Here is a 27129-nt window from a genome sequence, read left to right as displayed (position 1 = left end):
ACACCTGAAGACAAAGCCCCACTTCCAAGCAGCTGACAGTTGACAGTTGATTCTATGGTCGTGGCGGCGGCCACCAAGCGGTAACTGCCAGAAGATAGTTCCACTGTCCATCCTCCAGAGTCCCGGACCATGGACAGACTAGGGAAGCAGACTTGTGCTTCAGCGGCCTTTGCAGTTCGGTCGCTGAAATATCTGGTGCACTACTCTTCCTCCAGACTAATTTCTGAAATGTCTTCCTCTTTGGTGGGGGTACTGCCTGATGAGGTGCAGGACAGTTGCCTCGCACCTAGCTACACTTAATCTCCAACTCCTTGATGCATTTCTCAGTGCCGAGGGGGCGGCTCGAGCTGCCGCATCTGGTGTCATGAGACTTGATGCTTGGATGCGGTTGTGATTTTGCAGACTCCTTTAAATCTTTCGTTAGTGCACCTGTCGACGAATCTGCACTTAGTACATGACACACTTGCACGTAAAGGTGGAAAGACCTTGTCTGCTGTGGGCATATGCTTCTCCAACCCTCAGAGGCCCTATTCCAGGAACCAGAAGGGGGAGGAATATGGTTCAAGAAATCACAAGGTTCGTTTCGTGACACTTGAGTAACCCCCCCCCAGGGCAGAGGGGGCTTCTCGTATGGAAGACTCCCCTTTCGGGGTAGAGGGGGTTCATGTAACCAGGGAGCCAGAAATTTTCTCCAGCAGACCCTACCAGCACTCCTGAACAGCTGGCAGATTGCTTTCCTTTGGAAGCCATCAGGGGTAGTTTCTCTCTGCGTCTACCAGCCTGGCATCTTACTACCGATGTTAAGTGCAGAGAATAATATCCAGAGGCTACCAAATACCTTTCGACCCAACTCCCAGACCTGTCAAACGAATCCCTGATGTACCACCCAATCGGGGGATTAGCAGCCTTAGAAATAGACTGTTAGTCAATCAACCAATTCCACCAGAACAGACAGGGTCCGGGTTTTACTAAACGTTCTTTAGTGCCAAAAAAGACATAGGACTGGAGACCAATCCTGGATCTCGACCTACTGAACAAATTTATCAAACCTAATTCCAGATGGTCACAGTACAGTCCATTCTTCCCTTCCTAGGGAGGGACAATTGGAAGTTTTCTTTAGACCTACAGGATGTGCACTACCACAAAGATGGATCACTGTCCCAGAGGTTTCTCCGTGTCTGGCTGGGAGCCAATCACTACCAGTTCAGGGCACTGCCATTCAGTCTCTGAACAGCCCTCCTTAGTGTTCACCAAATGTATGGCAGTTGTGGTAGCTCATCTTCCGACTAAAAGGATTCCAGGCATTTCTCTAGACTGGCTCCTTACTGCTCCGACCAGGAATCTCTAGTCCACAGCTTTCTTACACTCAATGTCTTGCTCACCGCTTGGGGATTACAATCGACGGACAAATTTCAGGTGTCTCCAGAGACGCTGGAATTTGTTGGAGCGGTCTTCACCGCAACATCCTGTCAAGCTAGACGCCAAATTCAAGACCACCTTCCTTCACACGGTTGTACCAGCATGTCTTGTACTGCAGCTCTTGGGCTCCATGGCAGTTGCCATTACCTTTGCCATTGCCTTGGTACCACTGGAGACTGCACATGAAAATCCCGCAGTGGTTCCTTTCTGCACAATGGCCGTTAACACACCCACTCGCCCACATATGCCTTACAAACTGTTGCAAGGAGGAAATGCTACAGAAGGAATCCTTGGTGTCAACTGTTCTTTCCCAACCCGTGACCACAGACGCTTCACTATTGGGGGGGGGGGTTCCAGGGAAAGACGGTCCAAGGCACCTGGACCCCCCCCTTGAGGCCAACCTGCACATAAATGTCCTGGAACTGAGGGCTGTACTCTTGGCGTTGCAAGCATTCAATGCATCCCCGCTTTTGGGGACCATTGCAATTCAGTCAGACATGTCAGTCTGGTATATCAACAAGCAAGGTGGGACCCAATCTTTACCCACTGTGTTGGGAAGCCATGGGGATTTGTCACTGGGCGATGGCTTCCAATCACTTTCTTATACAAACACATTCCCGGGCGTTCCAACCTTATTGCGGACAATCTGAGCAGGAACATCACGATGCCTCAAATGGTCCCTCAATCCTGTAAAAAGCAGCTCAGATCTTCCAACATTAGGGCAAGCCTTGCGACCGGTTTGCTTCTCCCTTGAATTACAAATGTGGGAGCTATTTTGCCTTTATTCCCCTCCTCGAGGGGGGGACCACCGAGGGATGCTCTTAATGCACAATTGGCCCCCGTGTCTTTTGTATGCCTTTCCCCAGTTTCACCTCATTCCAAAATTTCTCCAGAAAGCTCGAAGATGTTGAAAAGCCAAAGTGATCCTCATTGCTCCCTACTTGGCCACACCAAGTCTGGTTCCCGTTTCTATGGCCTTGTCTGATTCACAGCCCATGGATCCTGGATCATTCCCAGGACCTGTTATCCCATCTTCGGATTGATTCATCCAAACCTGCACTGTCTCGCTCATAGCCTGGTTCCTCCTCTTCCAATGTTTGCCAGGCTTCCCATCTGCTGTTGGTGAAATTCTTCTGGCCTCCCACAAATCTACTAGAAGGTTTATTCTAGTAAATGGACTAGGTTTTCTATTTGGGCCAAAGACCAGAACTTGGACCCTTTCTCTATGCCTGTTCAAAAGATTCTGCAATACCGGACTACTCTTCTGCATGCAGGAGCCTGCTTCAACTATCACTGTACATTTAGCAGCTATCGCCACTTTTCATAATGGTCTTAAATTCTTCAACTGTGTCACTGCCTATGCAAGACTCTCTTTTGGGAGTATTAAATGTTAACCTCCGGTCAAGCCTCCCTTAGATCCCTGGGACTTGACTCTGGTGCTTCACTCTCTGACAGGCTCTCCCTTTGAGCCTTTTTATTCATGCAATTTGAAATTTGTCATGAAAAACCATACTTCTAGTAGCACTAACCTCAGCAAGGAGTATCCATCTGAGCTGCATGCCTTGAGCGTTGGTCCTTACTTGATCTTCCACATTGAGGGTGTCCTGTTTGTACTGACCCTTCTTGCCCACTGTCATTTCTGTTTTTTCAATTAATCTATTGACCTGCTGGTTTTCTTCCAAAGGCATTCTAACAGAGGGGAGTACCTTTTGCACACCCTTGATGTGCACCTACAGCTTCGTTTGGATGGCACTAAATCTTTCAGGAAAACAGACCAATTGTGGCCTTTGCAGGACCCAGATTGGGTAAACCTGTTTACATAGTGACTTTATCCTCTTGGCTTAGAAACCTCCACCTTTTTATTTTCCAACAAAATAAGCTACCCTTGCCTTCCAGAATAAAGGCTCATTGTACCAGATCTATGGCTACCTCTGTAGTTTTTCATTCCAGATCCCCTCTGGATGATTTGTGCAGCAGGCAGGTGGGCAAGACCTCATACCTTCATATCTCATAAATTGGATTTGGCCTCCGGGGACAAGCATCTTTTGGTTCTATGGTGCTCAGGAACATCCTTCCATAGGGCCACCCAGGGATCTAGTAGCTGGGGACTGTCAGAACAGTGAAGAAATCATTTACAACATCAGATAAAGTCTTACCATAACGTTCTATTGGAGTTGTAGATCTTTATTCATTCGTTACTTCCCCGCCTTCTTCCCCCCTGCCTGGACTCCTGGTGATCTTCAGGTACTCTTGGCCAGGGTATTTGCTCAGAGCCTCCTACCTTTTTTCCTATTACTCCAGATCATGTTTGCCCACCCTAGATAAAGGAGTATCTAGGAGAGGGGCATTGTGAATAGGTTTTTAACTGTTTTTGGCTTGCGTGAGCCGAGAAACTGCCATATCTGTTCTGAGGACGGAACCGAGGTCCTAACAAGAATGAATAAAGATCTACAACTCAAATGGAATGTTATGGTAAGACAACTTTTTATTATTTTTGTGTATATATACAATATTAGAATATATTTTATAATTTATTCGTGTGTATTGTGTAGAGGTCTCTCTATGCACTTGGACATTTCTACAAAATGTGTACTGTAAGTTGAGCCAGCTGTTATGAGGTGCTAGGTAGGGACTTATGATTTTACCTGGCAGTCATTTTCGTACTATAAACCTCAGGCATTGGGGTTAGTTTGGATGGGGCTAGTTTTGGATGGTGAGAGTCCCACAGGTGCTAGCATTGTGCCATCTCACTTGGCTGTGCTAATCTTTCAGAAATGCAAGTGCAGCTTTTCACACCACTGGACTTAAATCTCAAACCTGGAGAATTTGGAGAGAAGGCATTCATGCTATGTCGAAGCCTACCTCAGACTGCAGACACTAACTTCAGAATGATCATTGCCCAACATATACTTAGTGGTGACAGGGATTCTGCTGTTTTCTAGTGGACAGAGGCATTCCTTAAATGCAGATTCTTTGGAGGCAGTTTGGGGTTTCTTGTATCACAACTTCATGGATTGTTTCGGTCTACTACCACCTAGAAATGCAATTTGTGAGGTGCAATTATGTAAAGTGACTGTACGCTGTCCTTCGCAAGCCAGTGCATCTGGTACAGAGAAGGTTATCAACACAATCACTATATCAAACACTACCCACATATGTGGAAGTTCTCAAAAAACCAACTAAAACAAAGGAGACCTCGGAAGCAAAAACACAACTTCACATCACACACCATGCGTTGTCCACACACCAGTGTCCTGCAACCACTGAGGTCTAACCATAAACCCAATATTAGTCATGGACTCCATTATGAACACACGGATGTGCCTCTCACCAGGCTGGATAAGGAGAAAGTCACTCAGTTGGCAGAGTCTGCCATATCACATGCACACAAGTCTCAACAGATACTGTTATGACACTCCTTGTCCATGTTGGTGTGAACAACTTGACATTCCTCCCTGGAGAATATGAAGATAGACATGATTGATCTTGTGGAATATTTCCCAGGCAGGAATGTCCCTAGCCTTAGGCAGCATTCTCCTATCACCCAGAATGAGGCCTCAGTGCAAGTGGAAAATTGACTAACAATTTAGTGTCTGGTGTCATTCCAGGGGAGATCCAGTGCCTGACACCCTGGGAATATATGATCGACAGACCACAATACTTTGCTAGAGATTGCCAGAAGCCCAAGTGAGACAGATGCAGGCCACGACCCTTGCCTCCCCCACATTGCCTTTTTTTAGGAGGGGTCATGAGGTAGATACTACCAACATAAAAATCTCATAGCAAATTAAATGTTATGCTGCTAAACGCTAGGAGTCTAAACATGAAACTGCACCTATTGCAAGCATTCTTAACCCTGGAAGATGCTGATACTTGTGCAGTCACAAACCTGGTTCAAGGCTGCATAGAGCACCCCAGCCTTGCCTGGTTACACATCCTGTCATACATTCAGACCCCAAACTGTGGGCAGCAAAGGCGGTTGGAGTTTCTATGTAAAAGATACCTCCAGGCTAGTCAAACAGTAAGACGCACAAGATACTCATGTGCAGTTAACCATTGACAAGACCCCTATTTAAATTATAGCTAGCTACAGGCCCGCAAATTTGACTGCCCACTCCACCTATGTGGATCTCTTCAAATCAAGATTAAACTCTTTACCCTGATCCTGGGTAACTTTAATTACCCAACCATAGATTGGAAAAACTATGCCAGAACACAAATGCTCAGCGATTCCTTTAATTTTTTTGTTCCGAGGCATGCTAGGTGATACCCCACAACAGGTGATATCTTGGACTTCATATTAACCAGCATGAGTAACCACTGCAACACCCCTACAGCATAAGATCTAACCGTAAAGCAGTCTCATTCAAAGTCGCAATCTCCCCTGAGCATGAGATGGGGTCAAACAAAATTCTCCAAAGCTGATGAGAGATGGTATAAACAGCTTCACAGCCCCCTCCCCCATTGGAGGAACTGGCAACATAGTACTCTATAATATAGATGCATGAAATTAGGAATACTTGATGGGACGGGACAATCCTCTGCAAGGAGAAGTAAACTGGACATTTGCAGTAAACTATAGCTGTTCACTTAAGTTCCTCACTGGCCCTTTTCCAAAGCAACCTCGGTAACTGGATGGGAGACTGTAGATCGCCCCTGGGGTGGCACCACTGTTCGTAATGGACAGCAGTAGCTGGTGTTGGAATCTGCCCTGTTCATAAAGTTTTGCAAACTACCCAGAACAAATGGGGATTCTTGAGATTGACCTTTGAGTCTGGTCTGCATAATAAGCCGCAACTAAAACATTTGGAGGCTTTGAAGGTGGTGCCAGTGTAATCACCTTCATTTTCTTCAGAATGATTTGACCACCTAGCAGTAAAAAATTAAGGGAGTGCTGCATTGCACTCTAGCTGTGAGCACTAGTGCACTTGAGTCTGACATTGCTAATGCTCATTTCTGCTTTGACAGCAGATTTACTAGTGTGCAGGGCATGTAATCTAATATCTAAAGGCTGCCTGAGCTGTTTGCTGTACTACAAAATGGCTATCCAGTGCTGCCTTATCACTGAAGGAATGCTAGTCAAATCCTTGTACTGATATCGCACGGTTTGATAACTTTCAAATAAATTAGCTTCTGGCATTTACACTTTGGCAGCTTGGATACTATTCAGAATTATTTGATATGAGCCACCTTGACTAGCCAATATCTCCTTCACCACTGATATCCACACCTCTATAGGCATACATACCCATTTATCTTTAGATGTTGAGATTTGGATCATTGTTGCGAAGCTGTATGGGTCTTAAAACCCCACTGCAAGCAAAGGGTTCCTTTCATATGTACAGATGGAGCATGAAACTGTTTAGCAACTGTAGAGCTCCCTTTCATTGTGACATGTGAATCTGTCAAGTTGTGTTCCTTTTGGGGGTAAGCCACTTATGAACTGGTTTATGTCTCATCTGGAAGCTGTGTTCTGACATTGCATTTTTGAAGGAACTAGAGTTGCTTTTGGCTGAATTTGGGGCAGGTTGCTGTGCTTGTGGTGAGGTGTGGTTTATTTCAGAATCACTCATTTGCTTTGTATTTTGACTCCTCCAGGCTTCTTTCCCTGTTTGACATCTGGTTACCTGTGGAGCAAATGCTGGTCTCCATGGTAGTATCCTTCTCTGCCCACACTGTTATAAAGGAGTCTTCATATCAGGCCAGCCTCTTCTGATTGACTTCTAGCCAGTTACTTGGTTGTCTCAGTATGCCTTTCCTTTGTCACAAAAGACTTGCAGAAACTATCAGTGGTGACCAAGTCCCCTGTTTAAGCACAAGCAGTTTGGATTCCCAGGGCTGTGTAGCCTGCCATGAAGTGGTCTGTGCCTCTAAATCTCAAGCCAGCTTTTTCCATTTTGTCAAAGCCCTCACGTGGACATACCGTTCCTCAAATTGATCACATGATTTTCCTGTTTCTGTAATGGCCAGAGATGCATTCTGCCCTGCCAGTGTGATCTAGATTTTGTTTCTGCTGTGGTTCAATTTTTTACAGTTCAGGAACTGCACCATCAAAGTAAAATTGTCTGCAACTCTGGTTATGCATCTGCTTTCTGCAACCACCTGCCAAGACCTTTTACCATCCTGAGATCAGTTATGTATTGGCTGATCTGATTTACTCAACCTGCACCTTCAGGTGATGAAGTGCTTGTCTCAAACCTCTTGTAGAGGCATTTCTCAGCCAAATGAACTGCGTGCTTTCTCAGTTTCCTCAATCTTGTACCAAGGATTGGCTTTCTCGGAACAAGTCCTAAATTCATGCAGAAAGTTGAATCTGCTCTAAACAGTCCATCTCCCAGTTTCTCAGTATTCCAGTAGAGAACTACATGCAGATGTTCATAGGCTAATTGCGTTGTGCTAAAACTGAGTTGGTCCTCTAGGCTGGGGTTTAGAGGGTCCCCAAATGCTTGGTGTGGCCAGAGTGCTTGACGAGTGTGCGTGATGTAGGCTGAAATTTGAATATGATCGGACTCGTCTAGGTCTCCTTTATGCCATTATACACAGGCACATTGTCACAATTCCACCCATTAAATTTTTATTTTACATTTGTTTACCGGAATAGTGTGACTGGAGACATGTCCGCTTATAGCGGAGGACCAGGGAGAAAAGCCCCATACAAGTTACAAATCAAACATTTAGTACAAGTTGCATACAGGAAATATTAGTCATAAGCACTTCTGTACAAAAAGTAGGAAATGTAAAGTCAATTTATTACAAAAACTTTATTTTCAGGTTAGTGGTAGGGATTCCTGAGATTATGCTTACTAGCAGAATTTTGTCAGCTATTAGATGTGATATGCGGTGGGGGCTTGTGATGCATGGGCAAAGCCAAGAATTCACTAGGTGTGCTTTGAGATTTTTTTTAAACAGTAGTTGAAGGAGCAGAGGTTAGAGTAGGTGGAAGGTGGTTCTAGTTTCTGGCTATATTGTGGGAGAACAGAGCTTTACCTGCAGAGTTATTGGCTGAGGAGATGCAGAGGTGAGGTTTTTCAGAAGAGTGGAGAGGGCAATTTGATGCGTACTGGGTTAGTTTTAGGGATGGGGTTTTCTTAGGATAATTCACTATTGTATGCTAGTACTAATTGGTTAAGTAGTTTAAGTTCTAACCATTTAAAATCACGTAATGCTTGACAGTGATGGGTTTTGAAGGTGGAGTTTCTAGCAAACCTGGCAATTTTATTGTAGCATTATTCATGCCTCTCAGGGTTTTGTGTGTGGGTAAGGATTTGTGCAGCAAAAATAAGGGTGGCTAGTAGATGTGTTTGGGCTAGTGTAATACGTGCCTGTTCAGAGGAATTTTCTAGGTATGTATAGTGTACCTATTTTTTTGTGAACCTTTTTGATATGTGGACATCAAATAGTTGTAGATTTCTGTGACTAGGAGTTTGGTGTGATAAGTGGGGGGGGGTATTTGTAACATTTTTGGATGTGATAGTGAAAGGTTGATGGGTGGATTTGGTTCTTTTGGGAGCAAATGTTAGTAATTTGGTTTTGTTGGGATTGAGGTTGAGTTGGATCTTGGTAATCCAGTTTTCCACAGAGGTGAAAGATTCCAGTTTTTGTAGGGTAGTCTGATGGTGCGCGGAGCACGTCAGAGTTGTCATCTGCATATTGTATTAGTGTGGCATGTTGGGTGGAGGTATGAAGGTTGTTAAATATGGAGTTGTAGTGGTCCCAATATTGAAACTTGGACTCCTATAGTGGTTGGGAGTAGTGGAGATGGTTTGTTTTAGCCATTGGGCAGATTGTCTAATAGCTTTTAAACCAGGCTATAGTGGAAGGGGGAAAGGATAAGGAGGTCATGGAGTCTGGTAGAATGGTGTGACACCATGATGCTGTTTGTCCCATGAGTTGTAGTGGATGGGATAATTGGGTTTATGTACTTGCTGCAGTGTTGGATCGTTCCCATTTGCCCTGTTAAAAGGGATGAAGGGCAGGTTTTCAATTTCCATGCAAGTTGTATTAAACAGATGTAGACCTACTCATAAAATGTTCCTCAAAAACGTTCACTTGTCACAACCTCTTAATGTTAACTTACATTTTTAGGCTCTAGGCAGCAAACTGGTACAGGGGAGTGGTTTTAATCCACCCAATGAGTAAATGGGATAAGTAGGGTTAATCTGTTATGACAAGTACACCTGTTTGCTTCCATGTACAAAACTAGATGGCAGCTCTGAACCCCCCCCCCAGCACACTGTACTGAATGTTAAAACTCTGCGCACATTCTCTTGAATATAGCATTGTCCAGGCAGTCTTTGGGATTTTGCACATTGTTCCCTTGCATTATAACATGCTTTCTGGAAATGCAGCAAAATTTAACTTTACAATTTTGATGCTTAAACCTGAAGACCCTTATCTATTCCCTGGTCTGCATTGGTAATTGTAAGGTATGGGTAACGGGTCGCATCTTGCTATTTGTCCAGCACATATGGTAGCTTACAGTTTCGTCTGACATGGAGTTTGGCTGCTTGTTTTGGAGAACTTGTTTTAATATTGCTGTGCATGTTGACCTACTGCTGCACTGTTTCCTGAATGTTTCTGGTTGAGACCTAATTGTATTTAAAGTTCTGGACATTTAAAAAATGTGGGGTAACAGTTTTTTTTTTTCTTTTTGCAGGCAAGATCATTTCTGAGAAGTCGGGCAATACCACATCTAATGCACAGGCTACAGGAAATCTTATGGCTCCTCCAGTTACCAATCAGACAGGGTCAGCTGGCCAACAGGCTAATGCTTGGTCAAAGCAGACTACCCCAACTACACCATTGGCCACTGGGGCAGCTACTGGTAAACATCGTGTAACGGGTAGTGCAGCAGCGAATCAGCAAGCAGGGCAGAGCCCTACAGTTGGACCTAACCTGAGTGGTAACTTCTTACAGAAAATGCAGGTACAGCTTGTGCAGCAGGGCGGGGTTCTACAGATAAACCAGCAACAGCAGCAGCAAGTAATGGGCCAACTGGTGATTATGCCACAAGTCAACGGGATTCAAGTAAGTTTTACAGAGCAGCAGAGGTAGTAAGGCCTTGATCAAGTCTGGCTGCATCTGTTTGGCCACCTGCAGACTCCATATTGTCAGGCAGACTAGTTTCTGTCCTGTTACAAGTGCTTTGTCATGTTCACTGGTCATTGCCTCAAATTCTGTATTTGCTGTTCTGAATTGTTAGGAACTTTACTGCCTTTGTGCGTCTTTTGTGGGAGTGAAAAATAACTAGTTTCGTCCCACTAATTCCATTGCATAATGCCAACATGGAGGGAATAATGCAAATGTAGTGACCCAGGAACTGGGGCTTGGGGCTGCTTGGAGTGACATGGTCTGACTGCCATTCCATCAGGAGAGCTTGGCTCATCTTGTGACCAGGTTGTACAGCAGCATGGTGGTCCCAGAATTGGTACAAGATTGGGTTTGTAATTGCACGATATTGGACTAGCTTTGCAGGCCAAGCTTTGGCAGTGTTGCATAATAGGGGCTTAGAATGCATAACGCCAGCTTGAATGATAGCTAGAACCTGTTTTGCTTACTGTTTCAGTGTCTGGATTATGGCCACTGGATCCAGTACATGTGTGGTTCAGAAACGTATTGCTTAAGCAGTTTTCTAGTTTTGCTTCAGTTATGCTACAGTTGTAGCAGTATAGTGTGGCTTTTACAGGTGTTTTTGTGAGGGTGCCTTTAGATCCTTTACCCTGGTAACTTAACTGACTTTGTACAAGAGGCTTTTTATGGGAGGTCCCTTAGCGTATTTTGATTTGGTGTATTGGCACTAACTGCTACACAATGAGTCTTGAGTTTAGACCAGTTTCATGCTTGACATGATGCTCTTGTTATAATGGCTGTGACTGCCGTGGTTTATCTGCTTTTTACCCATTACAAGCCTTTTGTTGTGTGCATACTGTTTGAGTTGATATATTTATACAATTTTGTCATTGTTATTGCAGATGGCAGAAGGAAGTGGTGCTGCACTTGGCTCTGGAGAAGCAGATAATGGTACGTAACAAAAGGATGCTTTGTGTAGAGTACACTAGTGTGGGGTCAAATGTTTTTTTAATGAGATTTTCAGTGGTTTAAAGTACTCCTGCATTCATGAATTCCGTCCAGGAATTAGAGTACAGTCCAAGCAAAACACTTGCACAAATCTTAGATTTGAAAAGGCTACAGTGCTTACTAAGTGTACAGAATAAGATGCATCAAAAATGTTGGTACTTAAGTGCAGCAGTTGCAGGTATGAAATAAAAAAAAATATGGCAAGTGCTTACTTGGTCTGGGTGTTGTGAATAAAGGACAGAAAGGGGAAGCCCTGACTTGTACCTTTTGTTTGAGGCTAGGTAGGGATGAGATGCGAGTTACTAGGATGATGGGTCATGTTCCCAAATATTGAAATTGTAGCCATGTGCATAAGGGAGTCGGTGAGTTCTGTGTTGGTTCTTCTGATATTTGAGCAAGTCACTGTTGCAGGACACCCATACATGGAAGAAATTCCCCACCATGACTGCATCTGTCCAGGATTTTGGACCCCATTTCATTTCCTGTTTGGTCAGCCACTCCTGGAAATGTGCTGTAATGCAGATGTTTGTGTAGTTATTGGATTTTTAGGCAATGGAAGAGCTGAGAAGTAGCAGTAGAAGATTCAACTGTGTTGCAGAAACTTAATCTTGTTGTTTTGGCCAGGATAAGATTTTGCCAAAGACTACAGCAGTAATGTGTCTCTTGATCAACCATTGTACTTGAAATTACTAATTGGAGCGATTCCACTCCAGATCAAACCATAAAAGGACAGTTTCATTCCATGCAAAAAGTGATACCTCAGGAACACCTGGTTGTAGCAATGTCACTTGTGTTTATATAAAAAAAACTCCCCTTCTATCCTCCATCAGGAAGACACTACTTTGGTGGATTCAAGCCTAACAGAACACTGAGTTCATTCCAGATGCAGGTGCATTCCCAGCTTAACCATCACCTCTTAGTACCAGAGTAGGAGTAACCGTTGTACAGAAATAGCTGTGTAAGGTAGCTGAAATTGCTTTGCAGATGAAACAAATACAGAAAGCACCAACACTTTAAGACGAGTGATACAAGTAGGGGCGGTCAGTACCACAGTAATGGATAAACTGGGACGCAGACTCCTTCCCTCCTTATGCTAAGTGGTCATGTAGCTCAAATTGGCAGGGATAGAATTTGACCCTCCTGGCCCATTGTCTTCCAGGAAAATAAGTGCCCCTCATTCGCTTAGCAAGTGTATTATAGAGCCTCAAGGGGGGTGCCTGAAAGGGAGATGTTGGTGTTTCACTGTTGCAGTCATTACATTTGAGTAATCTGCTGGCAGGTTGTCCTCAGTCAGCCTGATTAACAGCCTTGGGTCCTGCATCGGTTGCTGGTCCTTCTTCCATGACGTCAGTTTGTCAGGGGTATAAAACATGCAGCAGATGCCATTACATCAGTCTTTCTTGCCCCTCTGTGCCCGAAGCAGTTCTGAAGTGCCGGTCAGCAGACTCCTGAAATAAGTTTCAGATCCGAAGTCTTCAACTAAAAAGCTAAGTACCCCGTTGGGGAAACTTTTTCTTGCTCCTTACTGATGTCAGTAAAAGTTAATAATTGTATTGCTTTTGGGAAGCAAATACCTCAAGGATTTTCATTTTGTACTGTATTCCTTGTCTAGGCCCTGACCACAACTTACCTTGCTGTCTGTTCGATGCTTTATTTAATCAATGTACTATCAGTCTACATTTTTGCTTCTAAATATTTTGGCTCATCCTGAAATGACGTCTGTTAGCAATCCGACTATCAGAATACCGAAAACACAAAGAAAGACTGGCCGTTGAGGTCCAGAACTGCCGACTCTTCAAAACCAGTCGCCAGTAATCGTTGAGGCACTTTCCCAGCCCCTGATACCCACTACTTCTGATTTGCAGGCCTCTACTGAGACCCATTCGGAGTCCAGTATGCCGCGAGATGCTTCCAATTATGGAACCTGCAGATGTCTCTACCTTAGATGGGTCCGGAGCCGCTGTGCAGGCACTGGTTTCTGAGGGTATATTCAGGCCTACAGATTTGTATAGTAAACCGACGCCATCTTCAATATTAAGGCCAAAATCTTGAACTGTGTGAAAAAAAAAAACTGTGCCTAGGCCACATGTGCAGGCCCCTATGCCTTATGCCTAAAACTATCAAAATGGTTGATTTAATTAATCAGGGGTAGCAAACCCACCTAAGATGCTAGGCAAGAAATTGATAATGAATCTTCTGAAAGGATTCGATTTCTTCTGACTCTTCTAATGAACAGGAATTGTCTATACCCTAATGAACAGGAATCGTCTATACCTACTTATGAGGACTCTGATGCTGAGGTTTCCATTCCTTCTGCTTCTCCCCCTGAGGATTTTTTTTTTCGAGAACTACATACTTTAAGGGAACATTTCCACTGGGAAAGTCAGGATCTTTCTGAATCTAAAGAGGCTTAGGGATTTTCTTCCTCTGCATAGGCCTTTGGCTATACCTCCTGTTTTAGACATTGTGTTTTCAGAGTCTAGCATGGCTCCTTGTAAGCCAAACGGGTACTAGGGTTCCTGACTCCAACAAATTCCTTTTCAAAAATTCTGTTGCGGATCCTGCAACCTTTTCTCAGGACCCCAAGGGTATTAAGGCTTCTTACTGCTAGAAATCCTACCCCTTCTGATTCCAGGGTGCTGGATAGATGGGGTAAGGTGGTCTACACTTCGGTAACCTTGGCAATTGGGGCTTTAACCTGTCTATTCCATATGCTAAAATATAAACGGCCATATCATGGGACTGCTTAAACAGAAAATGATTTCTGTGTGGAAAATAGATTTATAGGATATATTGCATTCAGCTGAACAAGTTGGAAAACTTACTTTGCAATGTGGTTTTGATTCTTTGGAGCCCTTTTGTAGGGCTGCTGTAACTGTCTGTGCTAAGGCATGCTTGGCTCAGAGCAATCTCTGCCTGACCATGTTAAAGCAAAATTGTTGGATTTTCCTTTACAACAGGACAGTCTCTTTGGTAATGAGGCTGAAGAAGTTTTAAAAAAGATGGAAGGTAAAGCTGAATCTATGCAAATAAGTGCAACCTCCAAGATTTAGTTGGCATTTGCCTAAGAACTGGTCCTTTCTAGTTCCTTCGAGAGCCACTCACGTCAAACCCAGACATTCCAAAGGCACCAGGTTTCAATCCCAAGGGACTTTCAGAACAAAGCAATGGGGTGCCGCCTCTTCTAAATCTGGAAACAAGACACCTCCTTGTAAACAGTCTCATTGACTTCCCTCTACACTTACCAAGCACTTACCTTTTTAGCTGCCCCTTTGGGGGGGGGGGAGACTGGCTCTTCATGCAAAACAAACTGGCAAGTTATAACCCAGGACAAATGGGTTTTAAATGTAGTATCCCAGGGATACAGATTTTATTTCCACACGTTGCAAATTCCAAACAGATGGCCAGACCTGCCCCCAAATCAGTGGGCAGAGGCCCAGAAAAGTACTTTCCCTCACGAGCATGGGGGCTATTCAACTAGTACCAGAAGAGGAAAAGGGACAAGGTTTCTATTACTTTTCCTGGTGCCCAGAAAAGACAAATCGTGGTGTCCTATTCTGGACTTATCTACTCTAATTGGACATTCCAAAATTCAAGATGCTGAGTCTTCAGTTACTTCCTATGCTAGACAAAGATGCCTGGTTGGTAACTCTAGTTTTAAGAGGCTTACCTGCATATCCCAATCGGGGAATCTTGCAGAAGATACCGCTGCTTCAAAGCAGGCTACTTGCATTACCAGTTCTTTGCTCTGCCCTTTGTAAAGACCCTGGGCGCAGTAGATGAGCCAAAGTGCCTGGCTCCAATAATTGCATTTTGCAGGCAAAGAAATATTCATATGTATCCATACCTGGGCGATTGTCTAATTCAAGCAGAAAACAAGGGCATTCTTCTGAAACATCTGGCGTTTGTAAAAAGGGTTCTGCCTTGTCTAGGATACACTAAACTAAAAGAAATCACAATTGGTACCCTCTCAGAAAATTACATTCCTGGATGCAAGCTTTGATACAACTGCCCAGATGGCTTTCCTTACACCAGAAAAGCAAATTCATTTGGTGACTTCAAAACAGGTGGCCACAAAAACCCTGCCTTCTGCAAGGCAAATACTGCAAGCCTTGGGTTTCATGGCCTCCTGCATTCTTCTAATTCCATATGCAAGACTGCTTGAGGAAATTTCAGTGGTATTTTAAAAAGTCTATGGAGTCAACATTGTCACAGCCTGGAAACAATGATTCCCATCATACCTTTCCTGCGCCTAGAGTTCCTATGGTGGGCAGAGGCTTGCCACCAGATCAAGGGACTGCCATTCACCACTCTGGCGCCCAAGCCCTAACTACAGACGCATCAGACTATGCATGGGGTGCTCATCTGGCAGCGAAGTGCATTCAGGGAAAATGGAGCCAAACTCAAATGCACCTTCATATAAATCAAAAAGAAAGGCTAGCTGTACAGAATGCACTGACAGCCTTCAAGAGCTACCTTTGTTTCACCGTGGCACCTGCCTCAAGACTCCTTCCTTACTGTCTCAGCAGAACAGCCCAACTCTGCACCCACAGTTCCAAACTTTGAATCTTGCCGCGTGGCTAATCACCTAAATTCACCCTTGGCATCTCTCAGCAAACCTGTGATGTCATTTTGGAGGCGAAGACCTAGTACTAGAAAATCTTATGCTGACAAATGGAAAAGATTCTGTGCCTGGAATCTGTTTCGAGGGATAAGCACAGCAGTGCAAAACATTCTTCATATTTTTCAATACTTAACAGATGCTTCACAAGGGCCTGTCCTTTTTCTTGCATAAAAATCCATGTCTCGGCCGTTTCAGCTCATTACAACATGGAACCTCCCCTCTTCTCTCATCCTCTGCTAAAGCAGTATTTCAGAGGGGCCAGCCACTCAGGAAAGCTCGAACCCCTGCCTGGGACCTTAATTTTGTTTTGGAGAAACTCACTCTCCCTCCTTTCGAGCCAGCTGCTACTTCAGACTTAAAATTTCTCTCCTGAAAAACCGCTTTCCTTTTAGCAGTCACTTCAGCTAGGCTTTCTGAATTACAGGCTCTTATGGCAGTGGAGCCTTTCATCGTTTTCATGTGGACAGGGCATCTCTCAGGACCAACCCATCCTTCATGCCCAAGGTGGTCTACAGTGTGGCTCTTAATCAGACCATTTGCCAACTTTCTTTCCCAGTCCACAGAACAAGGTGGAGCAGATTCAGTGTTGGTGTACACAGACAACTTGAATTTTACTTTAACAGGACTAAATCTCAAAATAACTGCTGGTAGCATTTCCTGCAGGGGCAGAGGGAAAGGCCATTTCAAAGCAGACCATTTCCAAATGGATAAGCCATTGTATTTGTTTCTGCTATAAGCACTATGGACTTATCCTCCAGGGGATCAGATCCCATTCCACCAGGGCTGCATCTACTTCAGAGGTGTTCCTACCAGGGATATTCTAGAAGCTGCTACCTGGAGCTCAGTTCATACTTTCACCAAACATTACCATTTACCACTTTTTTTCTCTAAATCTAGAGCTGGCTTTGCCACTGCTGGCTTGCCGGGCCTTGGAGCTGGCTTTGCCACTGCTGGCTTGCCGGGCCTTGGAGCTGGCTTTGCCACTGCTGGCTTGCCGGGCCTTGGAGCTGGCTTTGCCACTGCTGGCTTGCGGGCCTTGGAGCTGGCTTTGCCACTGCTGGCTTGCCGGGCCTTGGAGCTGGCTTTGCCACTGCTGGCTTGCCGGGCCTTGGAGCTGGCTTTGCCACTGCTGTAATTTCCTCCTCCCAACCACAGCTTTGGGAATCTACCCAAATGTAATGACTGCAACAGTGAATTACGAAGAACATAGTACAGTTGTGTACACCTGCCATAAATGTAGATGTTAGAGTGCATTTAACTGTTGCAGTCCTGGTTACCCTCCCTCCGGCCCCCTGTTTTTCTCTGGCTATACCTTTCTTTTACTATGCTTAAAAGCCCTTTTGGTTGGAGGTATATTTTTATTTTTAATTTTATTTGCCCCCCATTTGGGTGGCACCTGACATCTGGGGCAAGAAAAACTGATGTAATGGTGTCTGCTGCATGTTTTATACCCCTGACTACCTGACATCATGGAAGAGGGGACGGCAACTGATGCAGGACCAAAGACTTTTGTTAATCAGGCCGACTAGGCCAACCTGCCAGCAGATTATCCAAATGTAATGACTGCAACAGTGAATACACTCAACATCTACATTTATGGTAAGTGTACACAACTACTTTTCTCCTGACAAGTGGAGTGTGCCAAGTCTTGCATCTTGACAAGTAGGCAGCTCTATCTTGTTTGAGCCTGGAGAACAGATGGCCTTTACCTACAGAAATGTCCTGTGTTAAGTAGATCACTGTTGCATTACGAATAAATAACCCCTAATGGAGTAGTAAAGGACCTGACCAACCTGCCCCATTTTAAAGCTCAAGGGCTGTCCTTGACTTGCTCTTTTACATACAGCTGTAGCAGAACTCCATGTAAAAGGGCATATGCCCAAAACAAAACCTAATTTTCTTGTTGCAGAACTGTACTTTCTGTAGGCTTCACACTATTGTCAGTGAAGATAATGAGCAGACAACCAACCAGGCATAAAATTAGCAAATGTTTAAAACAAGTGCTTTTAAATATTGCCCTTCATCAGATAAATATACAAACCATAAAACAAACATTTATACAAACTTTTTTTAAATTTCAATTAACCAATCTCCACTTAATACTGGAATTTCCAGCTCTTGAGGGCTGGTTTCAGTGGTATAACATTTAGACCAGGTGATTTATCTGCACCTGTTATCCATCTCATTTCATTGTATTCTGTGAGGTTCACTATATTGCCCCCCCAAGACATGTTAACAGTTTAACACCATAGACATATGGTACTTGTGCTGTTATATGTGGTGGCGTAATGCATTATTATTTAGTCGTACAGCTGATGGGTGTTTTAATATCCTTTTAGTTTACAATAGGTCTTACCCACATAGAAAAGATTGACTCATCTTACACTGCTATTAGTAATCTCTTATTTAGCATATTCAGCATATTGATTGAAAGCATAATTCTTGCTGGCTAGGGGATGTGTAAAAGAATTGCTCTTTATAATATATGCCCTTGCTTTACACTGCCTACAAGCAAATGTGCCTACCCTGTAAGGAACTGATTTGTCCCCTAGATGAGCTGTTCATTACCTAATAGGTCCTTTAAATTCTTCTACTGTTTTTCGCAGTGCTTTGTAGGCAGTTATTTGCCTCGTTAACTTCCCAAAACGTATGATCTGATGTCATTTTCATTCACTTCTCAACCTATTCGTTTGAGATCCAACTTTGCTACTTTACAAGCTTAGTATTCGAAGCTGTAGCTCCTCTCCACCCCATAATGGTTAACTTCCCCAGATTACCTTGGATCTTGTTGCTGCTCAGTTTGAATAGCCTCTGTTTGCTGCGCTAAACTCCTGTAACTTTTTGATAAAACCAGAAGTCTGCCATTAGCAGTAGTTCTTGACCCTTCATGCTATCGTCTTTCCCTTTTTTACCTCCTGGCACTTCATAGTTTTTGGTCTAGCTAGACGTGGCTGTGCATTTTACCATACAGTTCTAGCCTCCTTTTCCCTATTTCTCTTAAGTAGGTAGCTTATGGCTGAAGTCTGAAACCATTGGGCTTTAAAAATGCACTTTGGGCACAAGATTCCCTTTGCCCACAGGGAGTGTTTACTATCTGGGCCCAGTGCACCTGGACACTTCATGTGAAGTTGGAAGGCTTTAATCTGAGTGGTGGTGAACTGTAGGAGCAAGCTAGTCTTAAAGGGCTGGTTTCCTTCTCTTGCTCCTTCTGTCCCTTCCACTTCAGGGGTTCAAACCCTGTCAAACACAAGGCCAGAAACTTAGAAAACATTCCCCAGAGTGATCGTGCTCCAAGCTGTCAAAGGCTCTACTTTGGATCACAGTCCTGGGCTCTTCTCTGGCCCCCTGTGCTCCCACGGTCATTTCAGAGCCAGGTGTCTTGGCCGCCATCTGCTTCTTCTCTGTCAGGTCTTCCAGAGTTTGTCCAAGCATGAGCCAGACTTTCTCATGGCACAGAGTTTTGCCAGCTCCATTCCCTTCTGGATCCGTGAGCAGACAATTCTCCCTTCTATCCTATAGCTCCTTCTCCACCCTGCTTTAACCCTGATCACATGGCCCTGAACAGTTGACTGATCTAGTAGTAATTAGTCTGACCACCTCCCTGACATGCTCTGGAGTCTGTTTTGGCTCTGAGATGAACTGAGAATGCTGTCTGAGCAAAGTTTTCACAGCTGTTGCTTCCTCTTAGAGCCTTGGCGTTCGACAGCTGTGTAGATTCTTCCTTTAGAGAGGATTGTGGGGGCTCTGCTCAGCTTCTGCTCTGGGGATGCTTCTTGGGTCCTCTTGGTATGTGTGCCTTCAAGGTGGTGGGGTCCTCTCCCACCCAAGGGGCTCCCAGTTCTCCCACCATTGGATCCAATCCCCATATCAATGGAATGTGCGACCTCATATCTACCACTGGGACAGCCAGTCCTGGCAAGCCTGACCTTGTCCAACTTTGGAACCCCAAATTTCTTCAGATGCCTCCCCAGGGGTGGCCCCTCCAAGTGTAAAAGACTTGGATTCCTCTCGGGAGTCTGCAGTACTGACAGACTTCGAGGAAGGGGAAGAGTTTCCTAGAGCTCCACCTGAAAATGTCTCCTTTACAGACATCTTGGAGATCCTCTGTCAAAGGTGGATGATCCTCCCAAAAAGCCTAACCCTGCTTTTGGAGGCTTTTGTCGGCACAAGCCCAGACCAACATCTTGGGTGCCCATCCCCCCATTGATCTACTTATTGACCTTGTGTCTACCAGAGCAGTCACTAGAAGCCATACCCAAACAGGTGGATAGGATACTCTGCCCCCATAAACAGATTGCACTAGACCAAAGGGACCCTGGTAGATGCCATGGTTGTTGCAGCAGCCACCAAAAGAGCTGGCTTAGGAAAGCTCCACTGTCCATCCCCCTAACAAGGAGTCTAGGGCTTTGGACTAATTCTGAAGAAGGGTTTACGCTTGGGCTGTTTGCCTTTAGTGTTAAACTGCTCATTTCACTAAGTTCCTCTTCCTCCAGAATGTCCAGTTGTCAATGTCCAGCTTGTCCGAGGTTGATGTCCCACACTATAGAAGACACCTCAAGGGCTGCCGGTTCCAGCATTACTATTGAACGCCATCCCTGGATGCGGTATTGTGACTTTGCAGAACCTTTCATGGCATAATTTCAGTTTGGCCCCACATTGAGTTTTTCTCCCATAGTGAGAAAGATGTCTGCTGTCAATCAGTTTCTACATCAGAGATCCTTCAGGAATCCACTTGGTGGGGGAAAGCTGGTTTTAAGGAATCTGTCCTTTTCAGGAAGCTCTGGGAGACTTCCCCCAAGGGGCAGAGGGGGAAATGGTTGCAGTGGGAGATGCCACCCTCGGGGCAGAGGTCCACAAAGTAAGGGTCTTGCATTCTTTGGACAGGCTGTTTCAGTGCACTTGAAAAGTTGCCCTAATGCCCTTCTGTGGAGGCATTCAGGGGGGCACTTATCCTTGCACCCAGAAGTCTGGATAGACATCACAAACTGGATGCAGAGGACACCCAGTTCCCTTTTTAAATCACCCAAGCCCAAAGACTTGCCTCCCTGATGTGGCACCCAGTCAGAGGGAGGCAGCAGCTGTAGAAATTTTAAAGCTGCTCCAAAAAAGTAATCTAGCCGGGTCCCCCCAGTTGGATCTGCTATTTACTTGAAGGTTCTTCCCTTCCAAAGAGAGGGAGACCCAAGGCCAGTTTTGGATCCAGCATCTCTGAACAAAAAATTCATGGATGGTCATGATCCAATCCTTCCTACCTCTTCTGAAGATGGGCGACTGTGTATGCTCAATAGATCTGAAGGATGCATACTTATCAAAATGGACAGGTGCTCCAGGCTGTGTTCACTTCAGGCGGGGAGCAAGAAATTACCATTTCCAGGTGCTTCTGTTTTGGTCTCACCACAGCTCCCAGGATGTTCACCAAATGCGTGGTAGTTGCAGCTCATCAGACTGCAGTTATTCCATGCATTTCCTCATCTGGATGACTGGCTCCTACTTGCTTCAACCAGGCATCTACTCATCCAAGCCAGTGGACTACCTGTGCATCTAGCTGCCACTCAGCATAAGTCTGCATCCAAAAAATCAGTTACTACCTGTTCAGTTGACTAGTGGAGCAAGTTTGCCTTTTAGCTAATATACCCACTTGCGAGTTCAGAATTGAAATGGGTCTGTATGATGCTGGGTCTAATGGGACTTGCCTTGATCCAGTCCTATCCGCTCCTGGAGACTTTATTGAAGATGGTACATAAGTAACTTGAGTCCCATCCACCTCTAATTGTGTTATAAATTCAAATTTCAGTTTGTGTTCTTTCCATGTTTCCCTGCTGTTACACATTTTCCTAAAATTTTCAGGATATTTAATCTCTAGTATCTTAACCTTTTGTACTTTGTCTAATTTGTGCCAAGTTTTTGTTCTCTCTCTAAATCCTATTGTTCCTCCTTTCTTTTTAACACTCTGCATTTCCACTTCCGGGGAATTTTATACAATATTTTACTCAATTTTAATCATTTCTGTTGTATGACCGTATCTTTTTCTGCCCCATTTTTAAACTCCCATTTTATTTTTATTCCACTTGCTAGTTAATTTCTAGATTTCTTCCCCAGTAACTTAATATCCACTTCTCATTCTTTGAACTCAAGTGGGAAAGACTCGTGTTTCATTGGTTCATAGGTTGATACTAGGCTATCTGTCCTAGGGCATTTGTAAGCCTAGCCAGAGTGTTTGGCTTTCGCCACCCTTTTAGATTAGTTGACTGTGCCTCTGTATAGTAGGTTATAGAAGGTAGCCCTTTTAAGGTTAGTTTACTGTACCTCTGTCAAGCAGGGACACACAAGAAATCCCAGGGGTAAACTTACTATCTCCCACTCAAGATCCCTCTTGAAGAGGGTCAGTGAGGGGCTCTGCCTAACATGGATTGGGATTTTGTTCGAGTGAGGGGAGCCTCTGGGATATCAGTCTGTCCCTCCATGTCCTATTTATTTCTGTGCTGAAGTCCCTGGAGCTCGAAGGGATTTGGATTTCATGAGGTGAAGCATGTCCATTAATTCTGGGTTGGACGAGGCTTTATACGTCTGACACAGATCACGTCTGAGTAGGCAGTACGCAACTGAGTAGAGCTAGAGTTTTCTTTAGCTGGGCTGCATAGGGCATCTGAGCCCCTTGATCCTCTTGGTGAGGTACTTTTGGGTCTTTCCAGTTGTTGGAGTCTGGTAAAGTCCATCCCAAATGGGGCATTGTATTCAATTATGGGCCTGATAAAGTGATGAGTAGAGGGGCACAATGACCCCTCTTGATCTAGATGTGAATCCTTTCATGAGGTGGGCTATATAAAAGGTCTTTCTAACCACTTTGGCAACGTGATTTTTAAAGGAGAGATTGCTATCTACTTGGGCCCCCCAAGTCACAAATTACTTCTGTACTTAATTACCACCTATATGGTAATTTGTGGGCACTGTTTTTCCCAAAGGGGATGACTGCACTTTTTGGCATTTAGCTTTAGGCCATGGCTCTGGCACCAGTTACCCATCTCTGAAACCCTTTTGGAGGATGCTTGACAGCCAGAGAGTCTATTACAGCACCCAGTTTGCAGTAATCTGTGAACTTGGTCCGCCGTAGTCCACCCGTTAGCCTGTACCTCTGAGAAATATGTACCGAACAAGAGTTCCCAGGACTGAGCCTTGTGGAGCGCCACTTCTAACTGGTTTAGAGTGACATGGCACCTGCTGTTCTGACCATGTGGGTTCTGTCCCAGAGCCAGTTTGCAGCCCATCTTGTGACATAGGGGTTGATATTTAAGCTGGTGAGCTTATTTATGATGCCCAAGTGGGGTATTGTGGCGAAGGCTTTCATGAGGTCCAGGTAGGCTGTGTGGACTACCTTCCCTTCATCTATGGCTTTAGTAACTGTTTCAAAAGAAGTCTACCAGGTTCAAGAGGCAAGATCTGTCCTTAAAGCCGAATTGGGTAAGATCCAGTGTCTGGAGGTTCCCCATGTCTTTGTTTATGATTTCCATTATATGCTCCATAGCTTTGCAGACCAGGCTAGTCAGGCTTATAGAGCGATAGTTTCCGGGGTCTGTTTTGGCACCACCTTTGTGGAGTGGGACCACTGTTGCTGTACGCCATTCCTTGGGTACATATCCTGTAGTAAGGCTGAGATTGAACAGTGACTTTGAGGGTTTAGTTCTTCTTGGGAGCTAGTGTAAGATGCAGCCCGGGACACTGTCTGGTCCCATTGATGCTGGGTTTTTTGCTTTGGAGAGGGCAGCTCTCACCTGTGCATCTGATCTCAGGAAGGCTACACTGTTGGGATAGACATTTGCTCTCTTGGGTTGGGGGGGGGGGTGTTCTCTCTTTTGGGAGAGAAGTTTGCACTGAACCTTTCTGCCAGGATGTTGACAGTGTCTGTGGGTTCAGTGCGTTTTGTCATTTTGCACTAACAGTATATCTGGAAGTTGCCTCCCAGGTTTCTGACATAATTAAAGAAGGCCTTGTGATTATCTTTAGTGTCTTGTGCAATTTTTCTTTCGAAGATGGCCTTGGATGATTTTATGAGGGATCGTAGTTTCTTGCTAGTACTGATCTTGGACTCCTTCCCTTTTTGGGATTTTGCTGCATCATGTAGTAGCTTTCTCCTTCTGTTGTATAGCTTATTTATGGCCATGGTCCACCAGACGGGTCTCCTGCCTTTGGAGGAGTGAGTCTTGGTTTTATTTGGGATAGCATGCTCCATGCATTCCTGTAGGTGTCCATAGAATGCTTTTGTAAAGGATTCTGCATTTGGGCCATATTTTCCACTGGCCCGGGGGCTTTGAAGGATTCCACCTCTGTTTCAAGAAGTGTGAAGTTTGCTTTTGAGAAGTTTTTCACTGTGGTTTCCTTGGCTAGGGGTGGGGATGGAATATGGATGTCCATTAAGAGTAGTTTATGGTCTGATCTTACCAGTGAGGGGTATACCTCTGGTGTGAAACAGACCCCATGTTGGTGATGACCAGATCCAATGTTCCCCTCTTAGAGTGGTGACCAGTTCCATGGCATTTGAGTTTATAAATTATAAGAACCGTTGGGCGAGGGTGTTTGGACTAGAGTAGTTTTCCCAATCAATGTTTTGGTAGTTGAAGTTGCCCAATATAATGGTGTTTGGAGAGACCATCTCCAGTGTTCTCAGGAAAGCCAAGTGAGGTTCCTGTGTTTGGGAGGGTGGTTTGTAGCGGGCTACAAACTGAAAGGCAGTTTTGCCCGCTGTTGTACATGGATGGTCTCCGATGCTTCGTGCAGTGCCACTAACCTGGAGGTGTGGGTATCTTTAAATATGGATACTCCCCCTCATGGTTCGGTCCAAGTTTTGGGGCCGGAAAGCATGGTATGAAGTATAACCTGTTAATGCTTGGGGTGCTCTCGGGAGCCTTGAACCAGGTTTCTGTTACTGCACAGATGTCTATATTCTCCATACTGAGGAGAGTCTCGAGTGCGTCCATCTTGGTTTAGAATTCTGGTGTTTAGCAGCATTACCCTTTTTTTTTTTTTTTTTTTTTTTCTGTGTTGTCTGATGGAGGTGGGTTTGTCTTGAGTCTTGACTAAAGGCACTAATGGGGAGGCAAGAGCCTTTGCCAGTATTTGAAAACCCATGTTTGACAGGTGCAAGCTGTCCCTAGCGAAGCAATGTGGCTTGTCGAGCATGTCATCCCAGGCTGACACTGGATCCCCTTTGACACATACTTTAGCCAATTGTTAAAATTGATAATTTTGTTTTTATACTGTGGCATCATTCTTTGTGAGGGTAAGATGCTACTCCAGATCAGGGTCATACTGGCCTGGGCTACATTATCAAAGAGCTCCTCTCATGTAGTCCAAGGAGGTATGTCTCTGGTCGTTCACACCAGCATGGACAATGACAGTCATATTTCTACTTGCTTTGCAGTGACCTGAGTGCTTGTGTTGTGGAGGATCCTGGCACCCAACAGGCAGCTTAGTGGCCTTGTTCAGCCTGGTGAGTGGGACGTCAGTGTCTCTTCAGTCACCTATTACAAGTGTATTAGGTGTTTAGCCTTGAGGGCTGTGATTGTGTGGCACACTGACTTTGAGCTATGTGGGTATTGTTTCATGGTAGGGGTTGCTTGGATGTCTGCTTTGCAGGTCTCTGCTGATTGGGCAGATTTTTTATTTAAGAGCCTCAGAGTAACAGTGTTTGGCTTGCTGATGCGATAGGTCTATGAGACTGGATTTGTGGTGTGTGTGGTTACCTTCTCCTCCTGACAGGCTGTGCCAGTACTGGGTTGAGAGAGCTTAGCCTCCAGTTTGGCTATATAGTTGCATCTCTCACATATATTTGAGCTTGTTGGGAGGAGGAGAGGGTGGTCTGCATACATAAGGCAGTTGTAACATTGCCTCAAGATTCCCAGATTCACCAGCTGGACTGGAGAGTAAACCCAAAACTGACCTTTGGACATGCCTAAATAATAGAGGGAACTAATTGACTGATTAGAAAGAACCAATAGGGAGCAAGTACTTAAAGAAATATAAGAGGATGTAGTGCTTAAGTTTGTGTTTACCTATGAGATTACTTGTACGATCAAGTTTACTTCATTACTCTGCACGTTTTCTTATGATCTGAAATGTTTTTGCATTTATTGAAGCTTTCAATTAAAAGCATGTTTTTTGCAAAATTTCTTTAGTCTACAACAGTTTACCTTTGCTTCCATACAAAATATTTTCATGTACTTCAAAACCTCATCCCTTCTAGGTACCCTGATGCATTCTTACAATACAAATCAAATTCATGTCCACTTATAAGTAGTCACTGCTGAAAGCCAATTTCTCCCAAAAATGTCTTGCACTTTCTAGAATTTTTGGTGGAGAATGAATGCATGCCACCGTAATGCCCATGACTTGCCCAATGGCTCTTACCACAAATTTACAGATGTTCTTCGTGTTTCACTGTTGCAGTCATCACACTTGGGTGATCTGCCTGCAGGTAGACCTCAGTCAGCGAATACCAGAGTCTTAGGATTTCTGTGTGATACTGTTGCTTCCATGAAGTCAGGGGTATAAAACAGGCAGCCGACATTACATCAGTCTTTCTTGGAGGATCCCGATGCAGAAGCACTTAGCAAGTGCCAGTCTGCTGCTACCTGAAATTTTTGTTTTGAAGTTTGAAGTCATGAAGTCTTCTAAAGCCAAGTAGCCCATTAGGGATCCTTTTTGTCAGAAAAAGTTAACAATTGTCTTGCCTGTGGAAAGCAAATGCCTCACAGATTTTCATTCTTACTGAGTCACCTGTTTAGACCCAGACCACGAAGTCCCTAGTCTGTTTTGTCCCTTGTTTAACGCCCGAATCATTCATCGGGCAATCTTTGTCGCTGAATTCTTTCGTGCTCATTCTCTGTATTCTGAAATAGCTTCAATAAGCCATCCGACTACCGATCTTCCGAAAAAATGTAAAGATAGACTGCATAGTTCCAAAACTGCCAGTGACTTTTCCAATAAGCTAGTAGCCAGTCTGCTGGTACTCAGTG

The 27129-nt window shown here is 44.5% G+C and overlaps 1 protein-coding gene across 2 annotated transcripts in view; it reads left to right on the top strand.

Moving 5' to 3' along the window:
- TRIM28 (tripartite motif containing 28) overlaps positions 1 to 27129 on the top strand; it is a 689781-nt gene that overhangs the window by 122333 nt on the left and 540319 nt on the right. Inside the window, exons 9-10 of one of the 2 annotated variants that reach the window (XM_044058953.1) lie at positions 10076 to 10344; positions 11391 to 11439. In XM_044058953.1, the coding sequence (XP_043914888.1) occupies positions 10076 to 10344; positions 11391 to 11439 (318 nt within the window). Of the gene's footprint in view, positions 1 to 10075; positions 10447 to 11390; positions 11440 to 27129 lie in introns of both variants that reach the window. The other variant, XM_044058952.1, reaches the window with a different exon arrangement.

Source organism: Protopterus annectens, chromosome 17.part0, assembly GCF_019279795.1.
Source record: "Protopterus annectens isolate FY-2018-M chromosome 17.part0, PAN1.0, whole genome shotgun sequence".
NCBI classification, from domain to species: domain Eukaryota; kingdom Metazoa; phylum Chordata; order Ceratodontiformes; family Protopteridae; genus Protopterus; species Protopterus annectens.
This window is presented reverse-complemented; position numbering and strand designations above follow the sequence as displayed.